At 42.9% G+C, this 24,012-nt stretch overlaps 1 protein-coding gene across 2 annotated transcripts in view; it reads right to left on the bottom strand.

The window, feature by feature from the left end:
- The window catches only part of PDZRN4 (PDZ domain containing ring finger 4), a 649,539-nt gene extending 636,743 nt beyond the window's left edge, over positions 1-12,796 (bottom strand). The window contains exon 1 of one of the 2 annotated variants that reach the window (XM_082253101.1): positions 12,196-12,796. In XM_082253101.1, coding sequence (XP_082109227.1) covers positions 12,196-12,579 — 384 coding nt within the window. In that variant the 5' untranslated portion in view covers positions 12,580-12,796. The remainder of the gene's footprint in view (positions 1-12,195) is intronic. The other variant, XM_082253100.1, reaches the window with a different exon arrangement.
- Between the last annotated feature and the right edge of the window lie 11,216 nt (positions 12,797-24,012).

Genomic DNA, 24,012 nt, shown 5'->3' with positions numbered 1-24,012 from the left:
AGTTTCATCTGTATAAGACCCCGTTCACACTGGGGCGACCTGTGTGGACCCGTTCTAATAGGAGCGACACAAGTCGCTCCGACTTAGAAAAAGGGTCCGGAGCTTCTTTGGGGCGACCCGGAGCGACCTGCATTGACTTCAATGATATGAAGTCCGTGCCGGCCGCTCCGATGTCACGGTGCGAGCTGCGCACCGCGACCTGTGAGGTCGCCCCGGCAAGTAGCATCGCCCCAGTGTGAACGGGGTCTAAATCTTCTCTATGTTCTCTACCAAAAACATAATATTACTGTCATCATAACAACTAATACACACAAGTAATGGCATGGTTATTAACAAGATCATAGCTAAAATGTATATGTTGCTCTAGTCCACAAGATGTGTAAGGCCCCTTTCACACAAGCGATTTGATTTCAGCTTTTAGCTGCGGATAGAGGAACTTATTTTTATGCAGCTAAATGCAGACAATATATCCCTATGGCCCCATTCACATACTGCATTCATAAAAGTTTTCACAACATACTGTTTTGTGCATTCAAGAAAAATAAAGTTGACAGCGCCCAGGAGCGATGTAACGCAGCGATCTGCATATAAATGCAGTTAATCGCAATACAAAGAAAAAAAATAAGTAAACAGTGGTTATACAAAAGGCAAGAATCTTCTACTACGGCTAAACAGATCTGCATGAAAACCCAAGTAATCACATATAAACCCAATTTACAAGTGTGAGTAATCTTTGTTGCAGGAGTGTTGGAATTTCAAAATAACACAACATGCTTTTACCAGCGGCAGGACAACTGCCCTCCCCTGTGTAAGGGGCCTGAAGGTGTAGCATCTGAAATAGTTACCCCCATCTTCTTCTCCATTTGTTGAATTAGTTACTTTGGCTTGCCTATAGGTTTACCTCAAACACTTTATGACCAGTTCAATGTATGAGCCGTTCATTGCATAGAAAGTTTTTCTGAAAACAGAACATTTAATCAGAATTTTTATTTTTTCTCAATGGTTAGATCTAATTTTTAGATGAATAGATTACGGGAATAAACCTTTCTATATCAATTTTGAAACAAATTACATACAGAGACATGAAACAAAGGTCCTTTTTTATTGTGACTGATATCTTGCTTTATATGAGTGCAGCACTTCTGCTAAGGGCTGATTGGAACTTAACTGAATCAACCTTATTTTTCAATATGTCTGGTTGCCTCCAGCACACAATACCCTGTAATAACATCTCGGAGCCGGTAAGCATTGTCACCACGAGCAAGAAAATAAAAATATGCCATAAAATGATTGACGATATAAACATACTTCTTGGGACATGTCAAGTGACAAAATATAATCTATATATATCATATAGGCACACATGACATTTAAATGACTCTAGCATTCATTATAAAGAAGTTATCACATAATAACTATATGTGCCTATCTATAGCTGAGTTAGAGAGAGAGTTGCTTTTTCAATCAAACACATCCACTTTTGCACATAATGTAGGATTAGATCCTATAAATGGCAACATTTGTTATCATTGGTTATGATTCCCTTTGGGGCATATTTAAAAACCAGAGAATGAGATATTTCCCGGTCATTTACTGCAGGTGAATAGTCCCCGGTAATTTAAACCGGAGCACCAGAAAGTTACAACTGGAGTAAATGTTTGGTAAATGTCAAATGCACTCCTTCATAAACAGTGTTTTTCTTTTTATATTTATTTTTTGGAGAATAACTAACAGTTAACTAACTTTTTTTACATTGTGTTACAAACTATTTTACATTATAGTATTTTTGTAGAATAAAAAAAAATCCAGTTTCACCCCTAACCATGTCCAGAAATTTTCAGCACCTGAAGTACATCTTGGTGCAAATGTCTAAAATATTGATGCTACAGACAGGAACAGGAAATGTCAATTCCTACATTCGCTCATAGATATGCCATGACAGGTACATATTTTTCATCTAAAGTAAAGAGGGAGTGAATTATGCCAGAAATGCTGAGGCTTCATTAAGCTCTAACAGCAGCACCCTTAGAAAAAGATGGTCAGTATTTAACACATGTTGAGAACTTCTTTGACAGTAACTGGATGCCTAGATACGTAACCATATATCAAACAGCAAGGAAGTAGGATGGTGAGGAAGATTCAATTATCTGCAGACCACATTGCCATGTATACAGTATGTCCCATACATAAAATTGATTTGTCCCATAAACAATTAGACAACTGGCATGGATAACCCGATCACCAAAGATTGATATACCTGTAAGCAAGAAGAGGTCTCTGATGTACAAGTGAATGGACAGCCTACATCTTTCAATGTTGCATTGGAAACATGATGTTTCATTTTGAAACTGACTGTAAGATTTGAGTTTATGATTGTACTATCTATATTCAGTACTAACTCTGGGCCAACGATTAACTGGTTCAAAGCTGCACTACTTTTGCTGGATGGGGATTGCTCTCAGGCTATAACCTATCCTGAAAAAATGGAAAATTGCAGCGCTAAACCAAAATAACAAACATCGTGTGACCATAAGTGAATACATGAATACACAAATCAAATAAATGATATATAATCAAATGAAGTATGAGGTGATCAAGGGTAGCCACTGAAAAAAGTTCATAAAGAGAGTCCCAGGTAGTGATGATAGGTGTGCATCCAAATACAAAGATGATATTCAACCGTGCCAGGGGACCCCACAGGGGATAACCTATCCTGCCCTTTACCATTTGCAGAAGAGAAACACAGAAATCTAAAAAACAAAACACATACTTACCTACCTGCTGCTGCATCAACCCGCCAGTTCTAAGAGAGAGAGAGCTGAGCAATCAAGTGACCACTGACCTCAGTCCTTACTGTCCTCTCTGAGCAGAGACGGTTGTGTTTAATTTTAGGCAAAACACTATTTTCATAGAAAATTGTATATGTAACTGATATAGTATGTCCCTTATGGGTTACCTTACCTGTAGGGCTGTAGATAAGTGGAAGAGAGATGTTGTGGGACCCATTACTGGGTAGCAGTGGGAACGTACCCTGAATTTGGTGACGCACTGTTCACTTAATGTAACTTAGAGGTTATTTCAACTGTCACATTGAGAGTCCATTATGCATAACTAAAATTATTTAAAAAAAGGTAAATTGGATAAGCCCACATCTAGTAGGTGCAGGACAGATGACAAAAATCCTATTTATATGCTTTAGAGGTGCCCAAAAAGACATAGATATTAGCATTCTGTTATCACCACTCTCAATACAATTTTCCAGTTGAATCTTCCACTAGACCTAAGGTAGTTTGAATGAGTTGGCTGTAGATGAGGCTACAAAATCCACCAGGAAGCTTATTCTGCAGCACTGAAAATCAATCCTCAATTGCAAAAAAAAAAAAATGGCTATGTCTTATGAATGATACATTGAGACTCAAATGCCTTATTTTCCAACATGGAGCACATAGCTCCTAACTGTCCTTAATATGGAGGAATTGTCCCTCTTTTGGAACAAAGTCTTTCTGTCCCTCTCTCCTCTTCATATGTCCCTCATTTTGGCCTGAAGCATAGTGAGTGATCAGCCATGGAAACTTAATGCAACAGATGAAAGACACATCATGCTTATTTCCCTTTGACTTTGAAAGATGTCCAGCAGTGCCATCAGCACAGAACTGGCAGAAACCTTTGGGACCCAGATACACCCATCTACTCTCCAGAGAAATAGACTTAATAAAAGAATTGCAACCAAAAAGCCATACCTCTGACATGAAAACAAAGCTAAGCAATTCAACTATATACAAAAACTTAGGAACTGGGGTGCGGAAAATGGCAGGAGGGGCTCTGGACTGATGAGTAGTGTTGAGCGAACACGGACTGTATTAAAACTTTACTGTATGTTCGGGTTTAAAATCCGTGTTCGGTAATTTTATTTCCTGTATGTAATGGCGCGGTTTTAATGGCAGGCTTTCAACAGCCAATCAACAAGCGTTTAACTGGTGTGCCATAGAAGCCATCACAGCCATGCCTACTAATGGCATGGCTGTGATTGGCCAGCTGAAGCATGTGACCCAGGTCTTTATAAGCTAGAGACACAGCGCGCAGTGCGTCAGTCTGCTGTAGTGTAGGGAGAGAGCGCACAGAACGGTGCTGGCTGTTGCTGATTAGGGACAGACAGGCAAAAAAAACATTGTGCCTGAAAAGAATGCAGGGACAGGTCGGAGTGTAGGCAGGGAAAGATATTTGAGCATTTTAGGGACAGGCTGGAGAGAGTAGGCAGGGAGAGATTAGGAGACACAGGACAGAACAATCGTCCGTTAGCGATCTACATCGATTTTGCTGTGTGGGGGGTGGTGCAGTGAACGATCTTTTTGCCCTCACTTGAGCCCACTGAGGAGGAGGAGGAGGAGGAGGGAGGGAGGGAGGAAAAAAATATTTTTATCAGTCTGTTGTGTGCAGCGTTCAGCTATATTTTACTACAGAGTGCTGTTCTAATCTGCTATTTAAAAATTACAAATTTAAAGGGGAATTTTTTTAAGAGCACTTGCTATGCTCTTAACTACATTTTGCTGCCATTTGTAGCACTCTAGCCCTTTCCATTGGTTTTTTAGAGCCATTTATTGCCTGAAAATTCGGGTCCCCGTTGACTTCAATGGGGTTTGGTGTCCGGGTAAAGTTAGGAAAAAGTCCAGGTCACGGACCCGGACTTTTTTTTCAAGTTCGGCCGAACCCGCCGAACACGGACATCAAGGTGTCCACTCAACTCTACTGATGAGTCAAAATTTGAAATATTTGGCTGTAGCAGGAGGCAATTGTTTTGTTGAAGGGCTGGAGAAAGGTACAATAATGAGTGTCTGCCGGCAACAGTGAAGCATGGTGTAGGTTCCTAGCAAGTCAACATCATCGAGTCTGTCTGGGATTACATGAAGGATTTGAGGCAGTCTACATCCACAAAAGGTGGTCTGTTGTAGGTTCTCCAAGATGTTTGGAACAACCTACCTGCCAGGTTCCTTCAGAAACTGTGTGCAAGTGTACCTGGAAGACTTGATGGGGTTTTGAAGGCAAAGGTTGATCACACCAAATATTGATCTGATTTGGATTTTGCTTCCATTCATTTACTTTCCATTTTGCTAACTGATCAATATACACTTCTATTTCTGAAAGCATTCCTAATTTAAAGCATTTTTTCATACCTGCCTCAAGCTTTTGCACAGTACTGTACCTGTAGAAAAAATATTTAATCATAAAAAGTGTTTTACAGTGCTAAATCTATCATCCAATTTATAAATTGTTGCATTTATAAATCTCAAAAGCCAGTGTAAATGAAGAGTAATAAAGAAAACACTTTTTTTCATTATTTGTGTTTAATTTCCCATGTAATGGCAGTGTATCAGGAATGTATCCTTTGCCTGCACACTTTTTGCCAATAGGTGTCTCTCTTTCACACTCTGAACAAATTAGAAACAAATATGGGGCAGGTGGGGGGATAAACCAGGTATACACTCACTAGATTTGATATCCTATAGATTTATACAAGGATAGAATTTATTCCACTCATTTAAAGCGGAGTTCCGGCCTCAAAATCGACATAATGGATTTTGGGCCATCCGCTTGCTCTAGGTCACCTGAAAAACAAATGTATAGTTACAATTTTTTTTTTGTTTACTTACCTTGTTATTGAAGAAAATATACTCACCTTTCTTCCACTTCCTCCCTCTGCGACCGCCCGCGCCGCCACTTCCTCCTTCCATTGATTCCTGGGAGGTGAGCGTCATCGCTCCCAGGAATCAATGCACCTGCACCGGCCCCGCTCGTCACTTCCGGTGTGGGAGCCTCATTCCCTGCTAAACAGCTTCTGGGCATGCCCAGAAGCTGTGGAGGGATGACGCGCGCACACCGGAAGTGACGAGCGAGGCCGGTGTAGGCGCATTCTGGGAGAAGAGGACACGGAAGAGGACGCAGAAGAGGACGCGCTGGCTTCAGATGCCCACATCCGAGATGGCAGCGCTGGAGAAGAAATATTCAAGGTAAGTATTTCTTCTAAAAGGTAAGTGCTACCCAGGACAGTACAGAGGCTATCCATTATGGAATGTACTAGCCCTGACTGTCCCGGGAGTATTTTTAGCTAAATTTCACCCCCGAGGCCGGAACTCCGCTTTAATGGACTTAACCTCTGTGGATGTTGCTAGACTATAGGGGTGCTTCCACTCTCTCCCCTTCACCTTTACTACTCTCAGGCAAACCCTGATTAAAGCAAGTATTGTAAATGGTGATTTTTCAATAGAGAACCTTTCTGATAAAAGAAAACAAAAATAAAATGTAGGATTCTGCGTCACATAATGCAAACCTTATTAGTAATTCCTATAAAACATAGTGGATTGTATTAATTTAATGCTCCTTTAAAAGGTTATTATTGATTCTTGGCAAATATTTGTGTGGTTTGGTTGATACTATGAGGTCGCATGTGGCAGCTGAAAAGCTAGGTGACAGTGGAGTTTCTGGAAGTGGAAATATAGCATGTCTAGACAGAATATAAGCACATTCAGCATGTCTATGATCATATGATCCAAGGAGTCTCTAGAGATAAGCTATTATTTTCTATGCCAGATGCCAGCACATGTGTGGGACAGCAGAGAAGGAAAGTAGAGCGATGTTAAAGATGGATGAGCAGCCCATAGCAGTCTTCTAAGACGCTGGACACCTTTTTCTTCAATACATTTAAAATTGTTGCAATAATGTAATATTATGCTACATAGGAATAGAGCTGCATGTAGATCACCTGTGATGTGCATAGATATACACCTGCAGATTCATGTTAAAAAATGGTTTTGCTTTGTAGGGTTCATATTTAGGCAACTGCACATTCCAGGAGGAAAAATTTTAAGGAAAAATCAATCTAAAAAACCGCCACAATCCTAAACTTTTTTTTTAGGGCTGTGAGCCAGTGGATTTCTATATAAAGCCTATTACAGCTGGCACAGCTTAGTGCTGTATTATGAGTGAGCTTTTTTTTATACTATGCTGAAAATAAACATTTTTACAGAGAGAACTAGATATGTCATTTTTGTTCCCCATGGTCGAGTGTCATGTATGAGGATACATTGCAAATTTGATACATCCAGATACAACTATCCATCCATCCATCCGGAGTCTGATTATCCCTAACGGGGAACACCGTGCTTTGAATCTCTGGTGAAACAGGAGTCAAAGCTGGAGGTGTGCTGCTAGGAGTCACTGGTGGTGGATTGATTTTGAGCACGTTTTCCAAACATAATCATTTCACAGAGGTGGCAGGATTCATTCCCTCACTTTTGGACTGATTAAATATCACTGAAGGATTTTTTTGATCCCTTTCTGTTTTGTTTTGTTTTCTTGTGTACAATAGTTACATTGTACGCTTTTTAGTATGAGTATTTGTTTTTGATTTTTTCACCTATTATTAGTCACATGTGTAGCAATTTTTGGATATACACAGACTGCACTGTATTTATATTATATATGTATATATATATATATATATATATATATATATATATATATATATATCGGTTGCACTCTCTGAAAATTATCTATTATGTTGAGATCAAACTCTTCTTTTTATTTGCATTCCACTATCTAATAAAGTGGTACTTTACTGCCATCTACTGGTTAAAAACAATTATGTACTGTACAATTAAGTTAATGGCCTTAATATAGGAAAAATAAAGTAACAGTGCTTATACAGAACATAATATTTGTCCAAAAAAAATCTTTATGAAATAAAATAACACCACAATGCAACCTATTTATATAATGTATTTATATAGTTTACACTTTTAATTATTATTTGCATATGTTTTTGGTGACATCACAGTTCATTGTATTTATAAAATATAGCTTCCATCTTGTTTTTTTTTTTCATGTTTTAAACCTTCTTAGAGTTCAAAAAAAGTTTGAAGATAATAGTATTGGTTTTTGTTATATGTTTTACTAACTATACTGTAAAGGAGAAAACACTTCTTTGTTGCAAGGGGTTTATTTACTTAAGCAATTGAGTGCAAAATTAGTCACAATTCTGCAGAGAAACCAATCCGCTTCCAGGTTTTTTTTGCTAAAGCTAAATTAAACAAGCTGAGGTTAGAAGTTGATTGGTTTCTCTGCAGAGTTGTGACTATTTTTCCCTCTCTAGCTTTAGTAAATAAACGCGAAAGTGTCTAAAAAATGTGCAGGATTTTTTTTCTCTCCAGTATAAAGCTGGCCATACATTATACAGTTTTCTTGTTCAATTTCCTTTAGATTTGCCTTCAACTATGTAGTGCAAGGGCCTGCCTCATTGCATACAATTTGAAAGTGTTTGGGTTTGACCTCAGATTATATGGTTTTGGTAAATCTAAAGGAAATTGTACAAGAATATATAATGTATGGCCAGCCTTAGAGTAAACTCTAAACTGCCTAGGCAATTGGTCACATGGTGTCTGCTAAAAAAGAGAATTGGACTTCAGGCTGGTTAATCCTCCTTTTCAGAAGAGATTCTATGACCAGCTGGCAAGGTTGTAAATCATTTCAAATTTAAATTATTTCGATCCTTTTCATTATTGCTCTTGTTTTATCATCCCAACAAGATTTAGTGCAAAAATGTAACTGCTCCTGAAACTATTAAAAACATTATTTATATGATGTCAATAAACCTTAAAATAATACAGTTTTTATTTTATTGTTTAGTCCTTTACTTAAAGTGTTACTTAACCCAGGACCCTGTATTCACAATATGTGGTCTCCCACAGTACACAGAACATGGAAATGCAATTATTTTAGTAAATATAAACTGCTAAATACCTGTTCTCATCAGCAGTATAAAGCAGTCTTGTAACTTCTATCAGTGTCTGGTTAAAGCTTGTAGGAGGTGTTTTCATTCTCGTCTGACTGTCCTATGAGGTCAGCACCCCTGACCCTCTATCTGGCCAATGCTGAATGGCCCTGTGCTGATCACATGCACCCTCCCAAGAAAAAAAAAAATCTCTAGCAATACACACCAAACGGAGCATGTGCAGAGTGCCCCTAAGGATCTTTCTCATCAGGATATTGATTGGGGACAGTGGAAGAAGGCGAGGAACAGGAAACACAGGATTAAACACCCTTTTTACACAATGCAGAGGATTAACCCCTTATGTTTCAAACTGAGTATAACAAGCACTCTTTACTGCATATACATTTTACTGTTGTGGGTTTAGTACTAGGGATCGACCGATTATCGGCCTTTTGATTTACCGATATTGCCGATATTTCGGGAAAGTGCATGTACCGGGGTGATGCATGCAGCTAGAGGTACCGGTGTCCATAGCCGATGGTCGGCTGTCTTGTAATGACAATCGATGCGGCTGAGAAGCCGCTCGGCTGTCATTCCAAGGAGTGGGAGAGGACGTCACCCCCCTCCCGTCGCCTTCCGCGGCTCGCCCAGGTCTCCTGTCCCACCGGGAGACCCGGGCATCCTACCTTCACTGCCGCACCGCCGCCATCTGACTGAGTATCCATTTCTTTGAATTCTACGCCGCCGAGTACCCGGAAATGATGTCATGACATCACTTCCGGGTACTGGTAGCACCGAATTCAAAAACTTACAGCATTCAAAACAGCCAAACTTGGCATTTGTAATGCTTTAAGTGCAGAGGAGGGGCTTGGGGTCTTTTAGATCCTCAGATCCAGGGCCGATGCCAGACTATTTTGCGCCCTAACATTTTAAACAGGGTCATTGCACTATGGGTGAGCAGGGTTTTGGGAAGAAATGCATCCGTGGTGTCACTGAAATAAAAAATTCCCTGCATTGGTGGTTTCACTGGAAGGAGAAATGTCCTTGTGTCCCTGTTCTCACTGGAAGAAAAAATGTCCCTGCATTCATCATATATGATGTGCACCAGAAAATTTAAGGGGCTTGGGTGGTAGGAAGCTGGTAGTGGGGTACAGGGGGGATGAAGATGACAGGGGGTGGGATGGTAGGAAGATGACGGTGGATGAAGATGACAGGGGGTGGGAGGGTAGGAAGATGATGGGGGATGAAGATGACAGGGGGTGGGATGGTAGGAAGATGATGGGGGATGAAGATGACAGGGGGTGGGATGGTAGGAAGATGACAGGGGGTGGAATGGTAGGAAGATGACTGGGGGTGGGATGGTAGGAAGATGATGGGGGATGAAGATGACAGGGGGTGGGATGGTAGGAAGATGATGGGGGATGAAGATGACAGGGGGTGGGATGGTAGGAAGATGACAGGGGGTGGGATGGTAGGAAGATGACAGGGGGTGGAATGGTAGGAAGATGACAGGGGGGATGAAGTTAACAGGGGGTGGGATGGTAGGAAGATGACAGGGGGGATGAAGATGACAGGGGGTGGGATGGTAGGAAGATGACAGTGGGGATGAAGATGACAGGGGGTGGGATGGTAGGAAGATGACAGGGGGGATGAAGATGACAGGGGGTGGGATGGTAGAAAGATGACAGGGGGATGAAGATGACAGGGGGTGGGATGGTAGGAAGATGACAGGGGGGGTGAAGATGACAGGGGGTGGGATGGTAGGAAGATGACAGTGGGGATGAAGATGACAGGGGTGGGATGGTAGGAAGATGACAGGGGGGGATGAAGATGACAGGGGGTGGGGTGGTAGGAAGATGACATACATCCCCCCTCATAAACCCTCCCCCAGCTTCACACACCCCTCCATCTCCATACACCCCCCCCCAGCTTCATATACCCCTCCATCTCCATACACCCCCCCCCAGCTTCATACACCCCTCCATCTCTCCATCTCCATACACCCCCCCCCAGCTTCACACACCCCTCCATCTCCATACACCCCCCCCGGCTTCATACACCCCTCCATCTTCACACACCCCTTCATCTCCATACACCCCCCCATCTCCACCCCCCTAGCTCCATACACATCCCCCCTTGCAAGTTAGTATTATTTATAATAAACATTACAGACCTCAGATCACAACGGCGCTGTTGCAGAGAGAAGAGCTGCTGCCCGCCTCCTCTCCTCTGTGTACAGGAAACACACAGGAAGGGGGAGGGGCGGATTCAGTGCTCTCTGCACTGACACAGGCAGCTGGGGAGAGAGACCAGCTGCCGTGTGTGTGTGTGTAACTCACTGGCGGTGTGCGGGAACCAAGGTGCCCGCACCGCCGCAAGCATTCCAGGACTCAGCCCTGATTCGCCGGGGACAGTCCCGGTGAATCAGGGATGCTTAGGTGCGGGAGGTATGGCTGCGCCCTAGGCGGCTGCTTTGTTCGCCTAGCGGTAGCGTCGGCCCTGCTCAGATCCCTCCACCACAGTACCTGTAGACATTAAAAAAAAAAAAAAAAAATGTAATGTCCGAAAATATCGACAGATATTGGCCGATACCAATATCTGATGACCAAAATATCGGTATTGGTATCGTCGGTAAAAAAACGATATCAGTCGATCACTATTTAGTACCACTTTAAGCTCTGTCTCACACATTCTTTACCAGATAAATCTCACAAATGAAGGAAATTACCTTATAAAGCAGCCTAAAGAAATGTCATGCGCATTAATGTATAGAAACCAATCAGATTTCAGTATTGTTTAGATAGAGCAGTAAAAAAATGATTTGTGAATGGGTGTTATGGAATACTTTCTACATTTTTTTAAATAGGCTATGTATCAAATATTCAGAAAGGCTTGCCATAAGTAAATGTTCTTTTTATGTAATGTAGTAAAGGATATTAAGGGAAGGGTTGTTACTAGCAGCACAGGCATTTATTTATTCACACACGTTGAAATGCTATTTGCTTTTTATAAAATATAGGCTCAACTCCATAAAACTTAAAAACCCTCCCTTGCAGAATGACCCACACTGCAAGGGTTAATGGCTTGTTTCTGTCTAGTGGACTAAAAATCAGGTTTACTTACCTGATCCTCCAATCCCTGGCAGATGGCACTCCCCTATGCTCTTCAAGGTCCTCACACCCAACGCAGAGCTATGGATCCTGCATTGGACATCTCTACTGCAAGGGAGGGATTTTAGGTTTCCTAGAGCTCAACTTTAAGGTAGTAACACCAATTTTATAAGATGCATTCTGAAAAACCTTTAAAAGACGGCGCACCTTTTTCACATGTCCTAAGCCATGTAGGTTATTTGATAATATGTCAAGCCAAGACCACCTAAATAGACTAAGCTTATTGTGCAGTTTTGCATAATGTAATCTAAAAGCTCTTACCTTACACACAGCAGGTAAACTCCTGGAGATGTTATCCAGCTGTTTTAGACAGTGACTAAACTTCTTTTGGTATTCCAGAGCTATTAGTTGTATTTCATTCTCAGCTGTTAGAAGCTGGGACAGGAGATATCTTTCTCTTTTATTCCATCTGCTAGATTGGTATCTGAATTCTTCCTCCATTCGGGTGCTTTTCTCAAATAATGATGCATTTTCACTTTTTAGTGACGTGAGACAGCAATGAGGTCCCAGGGTCTGTTCTTCGTGTACCAGTACCAATCCACATCCTTTCTGGCAAACATCCTCCACCATGGCATCACAACTCTCTACCAAGTCACCATCCATGTCATTTACATGTAGCTCCTTGCTATAGTCGAGTTGGTCCATATAGACTGTAATCAGACATCTCACCCTTAGTATGGCCCTAGTAAATCCTTCTGCAGTCGTTTGTTTGCCGGCCACAACAGGTTCTGCATGTAGTTCCTTGAACTGTGCAGGGTTGACCAGCTATAGGTTGGCAATGAAGGGTATAATATCTTCATATACCCAATTAAAGTAAAGCACACCTAACACAGAAGTCACACTTTTTTGAAATTCTTTCCTAGAGCTGTTTGTTGGAGCATGTTTCAAACCTGCATTACATGCAGAACCGTCTTCAGGCCCATCGCAGAAGTATTAGAAAGTTTTCAATCTCTGCTAGATGTAGGAATTCAGTGGGTTTGACCGATGATGAAAGCAGGCGGTGGGACAGTGGTTGCTGGCTGTTGTTCACCATAAGACTTTTTACTTACCGCAAAGTATCTAATATAAGCTCTCTTGCATGTTTTCATTTCATAGACAGCTGGGTATTCATTATGTTAAGTGTATGTTTCCTTTATTATCATGCAAGCTGACAGCAGTTCTGCAATCAAGAACTAACAAAATTTAAAATAAGTATACAGCTAAAAATGTGATATTACACGGGCATCATTTACCAGACTTTTCTACATTATCTGTATTTAGTGTAAAAAAAAAAGAGACCTAATTTTACTTGAAAGGGTTCTTTAAAGCGGAGTTCCACCCAAAAGTGGAACTTTTGCTTTAAGTAGTCCTAACTCCCTGACATGCCACATTTGGAGTGTAATTTTTTTGGGGGGGAAGCGGGTACCTAGTTTTGACAGGTACCCACACCCACTTCAGCTCGGGGCGCCGCAGCGCTTCGAGCAAAGTTCTCCTCTTCCCCTCCCTTCCTGCAATCTTCTGGGACATGTCAGAGGTCCCAAAAGATCGTCGGCCAATCAAGACGCGCAGCGTAACTCGCGCATGCGCAGTGCTCACCTGGCTGTGAAGCCGCAAGCTGTCACAGCCGGATGCCACACTAGTGATGCCGGTGCCACTGAGACCAGAGGGAGAGGATTGAGGCTTCGGGAGACCGCATCGCTGGATCTTGGAACAGGTGAATGCGTGTTTATTAAAAGTCAGCAGCTACACTTTTTGTAGCTGCTGACTTTTAATAAACACAGAAAAGGCTGGAACTCTACTTTAAAGTAGACTTTGCAGTAAAGTTCAAAGGTCTGCTAAAACTGTCTGGGCCTACTGTTAGTAGGTGTAAAATTTACCTATAAAAAAGTACAAAACACAAAGTGCAGTGGTCAGGAGTGCATAATACAAAAGATGTGGGGGTCAAGAGTGCATAACACACAGAATGCGTGGTTAAGAGTGTATAAAGCATGAAGTGCAGTGCTCAGGAGTACTCAATACACAGGGTGTGGGGGTCAAGAGTACAAACCCAATTCCAAAAAAGTTGGGACACTGTACAAATTGTGAGTAAAAAATGAATGGACTAATTTACAAATCTCAAAAAATTATATTTTATTCACAATATAATATAGATAACATTAAATGTTGAAAGTGATACATTTTGAAATGTCATGCCAAATAGTGGCTTATTTTGGATTTCATGAGACCTACACATTCCAAAAAAGTTGGGACAGGTAACAATAAGAGGCCGGAAAAGTTAAATATACATATAAGGAACAGCTGATGGACCAATTTGCAACTTATTAGGTCAATTGGCAACATAATTGGGTATAAAAAGAGCCTCTCAGAGTGGCAGTGTCTCTCAGAAGTCAAGATGGGCAGAGGATCACCAATTCCCCCAATGCTGCAGCGAAAAATAGTGGAGCAATATCAGAAAGGAGTTTCTCAGAGAAAAATTGCAAAGAGTTTGAAGTTATCATCATCTACAGTGCATAATATCATCCAAAGATTCAGAGAATCTGGAACAATCTCTGTGCGTAAGGGTCAATTCCGGAAAACCATACTAGATGCCCATGATCTTCGGGTCCTTAGTCGGCACTGCATCACATACAGGAATGCTACTGTAATAGAAATCACAACATGGGCTCAGGAATACTCCCAGAAAACATTGTCGGTGAACACAATCCACCGTGCCATTCACCGTTGCCGGCTAAAACTCTATAGGCCAAAAAAGAAGCCATATCTAAACATGATCCAGAAGCGCCAGCGTTTTCTCTGGGCCAAGGCTCATTTAAAATGGTCTGTGGCAAAGTGGAAAACTGTTCTGTGGTCAGACGAATCAAAATTTTAAGTTCTTTTTGGAAAACTAGGATGCCATGTCATCCGGACTAAGGAGGACAAGGACAACCCAAGTTGTTATCAGCACTCAGTTCAGAAGTCTGCATCTCTGATGGTATGGGGTTGCATGAATGCATGTGGCATGGGCAGCTTACACATCTGGAAAGGCACCATCAATGCTGAAAGGTATATCCAAGTTCTAGAACAACATATGCTCCCATCCAGACGTCGCCTCTTTCACGGAAGACCTTGCATTTTCCAACATGACAATGCCAGACCACATGCTGCATCAAATAAAACATCATGGCTGTGTAGAAGAAGGATCAGGGTACTGAAATGGCCAGCCTGCAGTCCAGATCTTTCACCCATAGAAAACATTTGGCGCATCATAAAGAGGAAGACCTAAGACAGTTGAGCAACTAGAAGCCTGTATTAGACAAGAATGGGGCAAAATTCCTATTCCTAAACTTGAGCAACTTGTCTCCTCAGTCCCCAGACATTTTCAGACTGTTCTAAAAAGAAGAGGGACTGCCACACAGTAGTAAACATGGCCTTGTCCCAATTTTTTTTTGAGATGTGTTGATGCTATGAAATTTAAAATCAAATTATTTTTCCCTTAAAATAAAACATTTTCTCAGTTTAAACATTTGATATGTCATCTATGTTGTATTCTGAATAAAATATTGAAATTTGAAACTTCCAAATCATTGCATTCTGTTTTTATTCACAATTTTTACAGTGTCACAACTTTTTTGGAATCTGGTTTGTACATAATACTAAGACTGCAGGGGTCAGGATTGAGTACAGCTGAGTCCTGTGGTCAATAGTGCATAACACACACAGTGCAGGGTTTAGGAGTACATAACGTACAGAGTGCAGGGTTCAACAGTAACTAACATACAGACTGCAGGGCTCAGGAGTAAGTAACACACAGAGTACAATGCTCAGAAGTAAATTATACTCTGAGTGCAGAATTCAGGAGTAAGTAATGCACAGTGTACAGGGCTCAGGAGCGTGTAACACACAGGGTGGAGGCAGCACAGGATGCATAAGTCAGGATTGCGGAATGCACAGAATGTAGGGATCAGGAGTGGATAATGCAATGAGTGCAGGGCTCAACAGTAAGAAACAGACAGAGCACAGGGCTCAGGCATAAGTAATACACAAATTGCAGGACACAGGGGTAAGTAACACATAGAATGCAGTCTCCCAGCATGTAATGCACAGGGGACAGGGATCAGAACTGTGTAATACAAAGAATGCATAATGCAATGAGTGCAGGACTTAAGAGTGCATAATACAATGAGTGCAGGGCTCAGCACTAAGTAACACACAGAGTGCAGGGCTCAAGAGCAAGTAACATACAGACTGCAGGGCTCAGGTGTAAGTAACAGGACTCAAAGGTATGTAATACACAGAGTGGAGGGCCCAAGAATAAGTGATACACAGAGTGTAAGGCTTAGGACTATGTAATGAACAGTGGTGCATTTGCAGTGTTTAGAATTGCATAGCACACAGAGTTCATCATGGGTCTGGAGTGCATAATGCACAAAGTGCCAGGAGAAGGAGCAAATAACTTCCTGAGTGCAGGGCTCAGGAGAAACACACAGAATGCAGTACCATAGTTTGTTGCCATTCCACAAGTGTGCGCAATTTTAAAGCATGACACAGTTTTTATTTACTTAACGTAACATTATCTTTCACATTATACAAAAAAATTGGACTATATTGTGTTTTTTTTATTTTTTATTTAATGAAAGTGTATATCTTCCCAAAAAATTGCATTTAAAAGACCTCTGCGCAAATACCATTTGACATAACATATTGCAACAATCACCATTTTATTCTGTAAGGTAAAAAAAAAATATATATATATCTATCTATATATATATATATATATATCTATCTATATATATATATATATATATATATATATATGTATATATATATATATATATATATATATATATATATATATATATATATATATATATAGATATATATATATATATACTGTATATATATCGATAGATAGATAGATAGATAGATAGATAGATAGATAGATAGATAGATAGATAGATAGATAGATAGATAGATAGATAGATAGATAGATAGATAGATAGATAGATAGATAGATAGATAGATAGATAGATAGATAGATAGATAGACAGCCTTCAGCTGTTCGGAATGAGGAAATGAAGGCCTCTATAATTTGTCCAGAGGAAGTCTATGGATTGCTGCCTCCTGTCGCCGTGTGGGCTGGGAGAGGAGGACAGACATATGTGTGCCTCCCAACGCTGAGGAAGCCTGGGAGAAGGACTGCTGTCTCCTGAAGCCATGTGGGCTGGGAGAAGGAGGACAGTCAGATGTGTGCCTCCCGACAAGCTGGTGAGCATGGGAGAAGACCCCCTGAAGTGATGTGCGCTAAGGAGGGTAAACAAGTGTGAAGACTACTCGAAGTAAGGTCTTGGATCATCTCAAGGTGAGAAGAGAAACTATTTCTATGTGGAAATAGTTTCTCTTCTCACCTTGAGATGATCCAAGACCTTACTTCGAGTAGTCTTCACACTTGTTTACCCTCCTTAGCGCACATCACTTCAGGGGTCTTCTCCCATGCTCACCAGCTTGTCGGGAGGCACACATCTGACTGTCCTCCTTCTCCCAGCCCACATGGCTTCAGGAGACAGCAGTCCTTCTCCCAGGCTTCCTCAGCGTTGGGAGGCACACATATGTCTGTCCTCCTCTCTCAGCCCACACGGCGACAGGAGGCAGCAATCCATAGACTTCCTCTGGACAAATTATAGAGGCCTTCATTTCCTCATTCCGAACAGCTGAAGGCCTTTCAACTTCCTGCTGGCTAGCTCTGTAGCCAACACCCTATAGTAATTAGTGAACTTTCTAAATCAGGTGGAAATGTATCTCCTGCCTGTGACTACATTCCCAGATTTACCTGACTTCCTGTCACAATATATATATATATATATATATATATATATATATATATATATATATATATATATATATATATAATGTTTGAGGGATCTAAGTAATTTTCTAGCAAAAAATACTGATTTTAACTAGTAGGCAACAAATGTCAGAAAAAGGCATAGGCTCCAAGGGGTTAACATGGCAGACTTTTACCCCTATATCATTCTGTAATATGAGAGTCTCTTTCCCTGTAGTGTTCTAGTACATGACAGTTTCTTCCCCTGTAGTGTTCTAGTACATGGCAGTCTCTTCCCCTGTAGTGTTCTTGAACATAACAGTCTCTTCCCCTGTAGTGTTCTTGTACATGGCAGTCTCTTCCCCTGTAGTGTACTAGTACATGGCAGTCTCTTCCTCTGTACTGTTCTGGAACATGACAGTTTCTTCCCTTGTAGTGTTCTAGTACGTGGCAGTCTCTTCCCCTGTAGTGTTCTGGAACATAACAGTCTCTTCCCCTGTAGTGTTTTAGTACATGACAGTTTCTTCCCCTGTAGTGTTCTAGTACATGGCAGTCTCTCCCCCTGTAGTGTAGTAGTACATGTCAGTCTCTTCCCCTGTAGTGTTCTGAAACATGACAGTCTCTTCCCCTGTAGTGTTCTAGCACATGGCAGTCTCTTCCCCTGTAATGTTCTGGAACACGACAGGCTCTGCCCCTATAGTGTTCTTGTACATGACAATTTCTTCCCCTGTAGTGTTCTAGTCAGTGCTTTAAGTGGGCCAAAAGAGGTGTCGGTACTCTATTATAGCCTATACATTTTTTTTTATATCAGGGCCCCCACAGAGCACCCCCCCCCCCACATCAGGGTCCCCAGAGCACCCCCACACCCCACATCAGGGTCCCCACAGAGCACCCCCCTCCTCACATTAGGGTCCCCACAGATCCCCCCCTATCCCATCCCACTTCAGGGTCCCCACAGAGCACCCCCCTCCTCACATAAGGGTCCCCACAGAGCCCCCCCCATCCCATCCCACATCAGGGTCCCCACAGAGCACCCCCCTCCTCACATTAGGGTCCCCACAGAGCCCCCCTCTCCCATCCCACATCAGGGTCCCCACAGAGCACCCCCTCCTCACATTAGGGTCCCCACAGAGCCCCCCCATCCCATCCCACATCAGGGTCCCCACAGAGCATCCCCCTCACATTAGGGTCCCACAGAGCCCCCCCATCCTATCCTATCCCATCCCACCCCACATCAGGGTCCCCAGAACTGCTCCTACTTACATTTTTAGGCTGAGGCTGACACACGGGACTCACTGTGCTGTGCTGGCCTAGAGTAGCTGGAGGGAGGAGGTGGGTGGAGCCAACACTCCACTCGGTGCGCAGCAGAGGAGGAAGAAGGCTCTGCAGTGTATGCTGGGGCCTCGCTCTCCTCCTCCTCAGAAGACATCACTGGTTGCTAGACGCCGGGCGGCGATAGCAACCAGTGCACTGCAGTACAGGCCAGCAGCGTGGCAGCTCTGCCGATGCTGCTGGCCTGGGCTGGGACTCCAGAGCAGGGGTACTCACTGGTGGTGACTGGTCTGGCTCTGGAGTGGAAAATGAGCGTACCGGTACACTAAGGTGCACGGAGAGGTGGCGGTATGCTCAAGAGACATATTTGGAAGTGGCGGTACTGAGTACCCGTGCGTACCGGCCCACTTAAAGCACTGGTTCTAGTACATGACAGTTTCTTCCCCTGTAGTGTTCTAGTACATGAAAGTCTCTTCCCTTGTAGTGTTCTAGTACATGGCAGTCCTTTTACCTGTAATGTTCTGGAACATGACAGTTTCTTCCCCTGTAATGTTCTGGGACATTTGTTAAACAAAGGTGTGTTTCTGCGCTGAAGTGTAATGAGTTACCAAAGAGCTGCACCTATATATCACCTGAATACCAAAAGTGATGTGAAAACATATACTGTATATTTAAAAATATATATAGAATGTATAGAAGTGCACTTCTGGTTAATATGCAAGAAAAAAAATATTAAAAATATATCAATGTACAATCAAACAGTGAATTGATTAGTCCATAAAGTTCAATAATTATGGAAATAGGTCCATGTGCCAATAACACTGAAAGCATATATTGGAATGAAGTTGTATCTAATTCTCCTCAAGATAATGATATATCCTACCAGATGGCAAACCATGTGAATTGTTAAGGAACTCCACCTCACACATGAAGTACCCTCTAGAAATGTGCTATAGGTAATTTAGGTTTAGGATCCAGAAATTCTCTAAAGATATCATTTATCGGTTGTTGGAAAGTGGACGGGGCATTGCAAAGTCCGAAAGGCATCACAAGGTATTCAAATGTCCGAAACGGAAACAGAGACGGTTCGGAAAGGCCGTTTTCCACTCGTCTCCTTGTCTAATTCGGACTAAGTTGTGGGCACCTCGTAGATCCAGTTTAGTGAAAACTTGAGCTGCTCAAAATATTTGAAATAGTTTGGGTATGAGAGGGAGCGGGTAGCGGTTCTTGATGGTAATTTTGTTTTATCCCCTGTAATCTACACAAGGTCTGCGTGTATGATCCTTCTTTTGAACAAAGAAGATTCCTGCTCCTGCAGGGGAACGGGATGGACAGATAAATCTTTTATACAGATTCTCATTTATGTAGATTCGTAGAGCCTCCGGCTCTATTTCTGATAATAATAATGGGAAAATCCGACCAAAAGGAATTTCTGCACCTGGAAGTAGCTCAATAGGACAGTCATAGGAGTGATGAGGTGGCAACACATCGACTTTCTTCTTATTGAACACATCCAGGAAGTCATGATAGCTGGTAGGCACATACTGACCGACATTTGAGACTGGCTGAACAGTCAGGCAGATGGGAGAGTCCAATGGTTCAGGAGCGAAACAGTGCTGCTGGCAGTAGACTGAAGAGAACATGATTTCCCCTTTAGACCAGTCAATCTTGGGATTATAGGCCTGCAACCAGGAAATGCCCAATATTACTGGAAACATGGGGGAGTAGAGAACATCGAAACACAGGAACTCTTGATGTCCAGAGTCAGTAATCATTAGAATTGGTTCAGTTTCTTAGGTAATGGGCCCGACTTGGGAATGGTGCCACCTGCTAGGTGAACAGTAAGACTCGGTCTCTTAGGTCTAAATGGAATCCGTAATTTTTTAGCGAATGTAAGATTGAGGAAACAACTGCAGGCGCCTGAATAAACTATGGCTTGGAATTTGACTTCCCCTTTTGCCACTTGCAGTGAGACAGGCAAGATGATATGAGCGGGAGAGGATCCAGCGACCGAGGCATATGTGGGACGAGAGGACAGGAACTTACTGGGTCTCACAGGGCAGTTTCGAAGAAAATGTCCAGTACCGCCACAATATAGACAAAGGTTGGCTTGCCGCCGGCGGATCCTCTCTTCAGGGGTCACGGAAGGCCACACCAGGCCGAATTGCATGGGTTCTCTATCAAGAGGTGCTGAAGAGGATATGGGTGTAGTGGTGATTACTGGCGGTTTGTAAGATTGAATCCTTTCGGACCGCTGCTCCCGTAATCGGCGGTCAAACTGTATAGCCAACTGTATAAGGCGTTCAAGGGTAGCAGGAGGTTCCACCCGGGCCAGCTCATCTTTAAGCGCCTTGGACAGATCAAGCGGGAACTGGTACTTGAGTGCAGCCCTCATTCCAGTCTGTATCTGCTGACCATTTGCAGAATTCAACCGTATAGTCCTCTACAGGCCGGTTCCCTTGCTGGAGTGTGTGCAGGGCCACCTTGGCCGAAGCCATTCGCTGGGGGTCATTATAGAGCTGTGACATGGCTCCAAAAAAGGCTGAAGTCTAGGACAGGGTTACTTTGTTCCATAAGATGATGGGCCCAGGATTGTGGTTCTTCTGTGAGCAAGGAGATGATGAAACTGACTTTGACAGTTTCAAGGGAGAATGTCTGTGGCTGCAGAGCTAGGTATAACTGACAAGCATTCTTAAACGATCTGAATTTTCTTTGGTCCCAGGAGAAACGTTTGGGTATGGGGACTCTTGGTTCAGGTGGAGATGCCACTACCGTAGGCATGACAGTGGTGTGTTCAAAAAGAGCAGAAGCTGGAGCAGAGGCCGCATGTGCTGTATTCTGGTAAGCAAAAAAGGATGTAGAGGGTATGCTGTGATGGTGACCTTCTAGTTGCATATAGCCTTCTTGTAGAATCTCTACAGCTTGTGTGAGGGCTGTAACTTGTTGGCACAAAGCCTCTAGTGGAGACGCACCTCTGTTGGCTTCAGACATCTTATGGCTGACTGGAACTGTCACGTACCTGGTCCTGAAGCTGAAATGCTTAGAGGGCTCTCCTTTTGGCTGAGAGCTTTGTGTCCCTGAAGGTAGTAACAGGAAGCACAGAGCCCAAAGTAGCAGAGATTGCCAGCTGTGAGAGTTGGTGGTAGGGAGATCTCTCTGCAGGTGAACAGCAGAGGAGGTGAGCACTAGGACCCAGGAGCGCTGAGGATGGTGCAGGCTGCACACGGCTGGAAGAAGTTTGTAATGGAAAGTGCAGCAGGCAGGATCAACAGGTAAGTACTGAAGGTAGGTTGCCATTTAACGCAGAATATTTCTGTGCGTTCAGGATATTTCTGTGCATTAGTGCATGTTTACTGCAGTATAATTCAGTGCATTATGTGCCCTTTAACACAGTATATTTCTGTGCATTACTGCATATTTAATGCAGAATATTTCTGTGCGTTACTGCAGGTTTAATGCAATATATTTATGTGCATTAGTGCACATTTATTGCAGTAAATTTCTGTGCGTTAGAGCAGTTTTACTGCAGTATATTGTAGTGTGTCGGTCGAGTGTGTCTGTGTAGTAAGTACACAGGTTAAAGTGCACCAAACACTACTTTGCATTGATTTAAGTGCATCCACTTACACATTTCCACATTTTTATTACATTTTGTTAATAAGCAGCTTCCCATTATGTCTGGGAGGCCAACAAGGAGAGGCAGACATTCCCTTGGCACTGTGAGGGGGCCAGCAGCGTATGTGTCCACAGGCAAAGTTGGACATTGTCAGTCCTCAGGCAGGGCATCATTTCCTCTGTTTAATGATGTTGCCTGTGCTATCCAGCCACAGCATGCTGAGGAGGTGGGGGACTGGCTTACTAAACCACCTTCATCCTCCTCATCCTCTGTCACCCAAGTAGAGACTAGTGCACAGTCCACTGCAGCTGTCAGAGTGGCTAAATCTGCCTTGTTGTCCACAGCTATTCCTGCCATAGCCCCAGCATCAGGCATGAAGGAGTCAGCTGAGTTATTTGAACACAGCATCAGCCACTTGCTCCTTGATTATGCACAGCTATTACTCGATTCGGATGTTGGTTCTGAGTTTGAGAAAGGTAGGAACATGAGAACGCTGGTACACAAATTGGGAGTGAAAATGTTCCCCAGCCGCAGCAAATTGCCAAGTTGTCTCCAGTGGTAAAGAGGATGAAGGAGATGATGAGGTCACTGATGTGACTTGGGTGCTGGATAGAGCAGAGGAGGAAAGTGAGGGTGAGGCACAACCCCAACGAGGCAGCCATCATGGAAGAGTAGAGAGTACCCACTCTGTTCCATCACATTGTGGAGCTGTTATCTCCCAGCACCCTTCTCACAGCTCAGCTGTCTGGGCCTTTTTTAGCATATGTGCAACCGATTGCACAGTTGCAATCTGCAAACTTTGTCTCAAGCACATCAAGCGTGGCAAAAACACCAGCCATTTGTGTACCATATGCTTGACAAGGCATTTAACCTCCCACCACTCAGCTCATTGGCAAGAGCACCTGAAAGCCACACAAAAGAGACGCAATTCTGTTCCTGTTCCTCACTCACCACAGTCTACCCCTGCTATACCTCATGAACTCTCAGCAGCCTCCACTGACAGGGATGATGGTATAAGGCAGGGTGTCCCAGTTCTTGCAGCACATCTGCCATTAGCACACCACAAGCTGTAGACTATAGCGGGCTAATTTCTCTGCCCCATCTGCTGCAGCGAAAAAAAATACAGTCACTGCCACCCACATGCCCGGCATCTAAATGCAAGCTTGTCAAAGCTGGCTTTCTAACTTCTGCCTTTCTGTCTGGTGGATTCTGCTCCCTTCTGTGAATTTGCAGAATGTGCACCACAATGGCAGGTTCCCAGTCGGTATTTCTTTCCATGTAAGGCCATTCCAGCTCTGTACTATCACGTGAAAGGCAATGTTGTGGCATTGTTGGGCAAGGCAGTGAGAGGCAAAGTCCACATTACTGCTGACATGTGGTCCAGCAAGCATTATCAGGGATGCTATATTTC

This window comes from Pelophylax lessonae, assembly GCF_965119305.1.
Source record: "Pelophylax lessonae genome assembly, chromosome: 4".
Lineage (NCBI taxonomy): Eukaryota > Metazoa > Chordata > Amphibia > Anura > Ranidae > Pelophylax > Pelophylax lessonae.
Note: the sequence above shows the minus strand (reverse complement) of the source record. Positions and strands in the feature narration are given on the sequence as shown.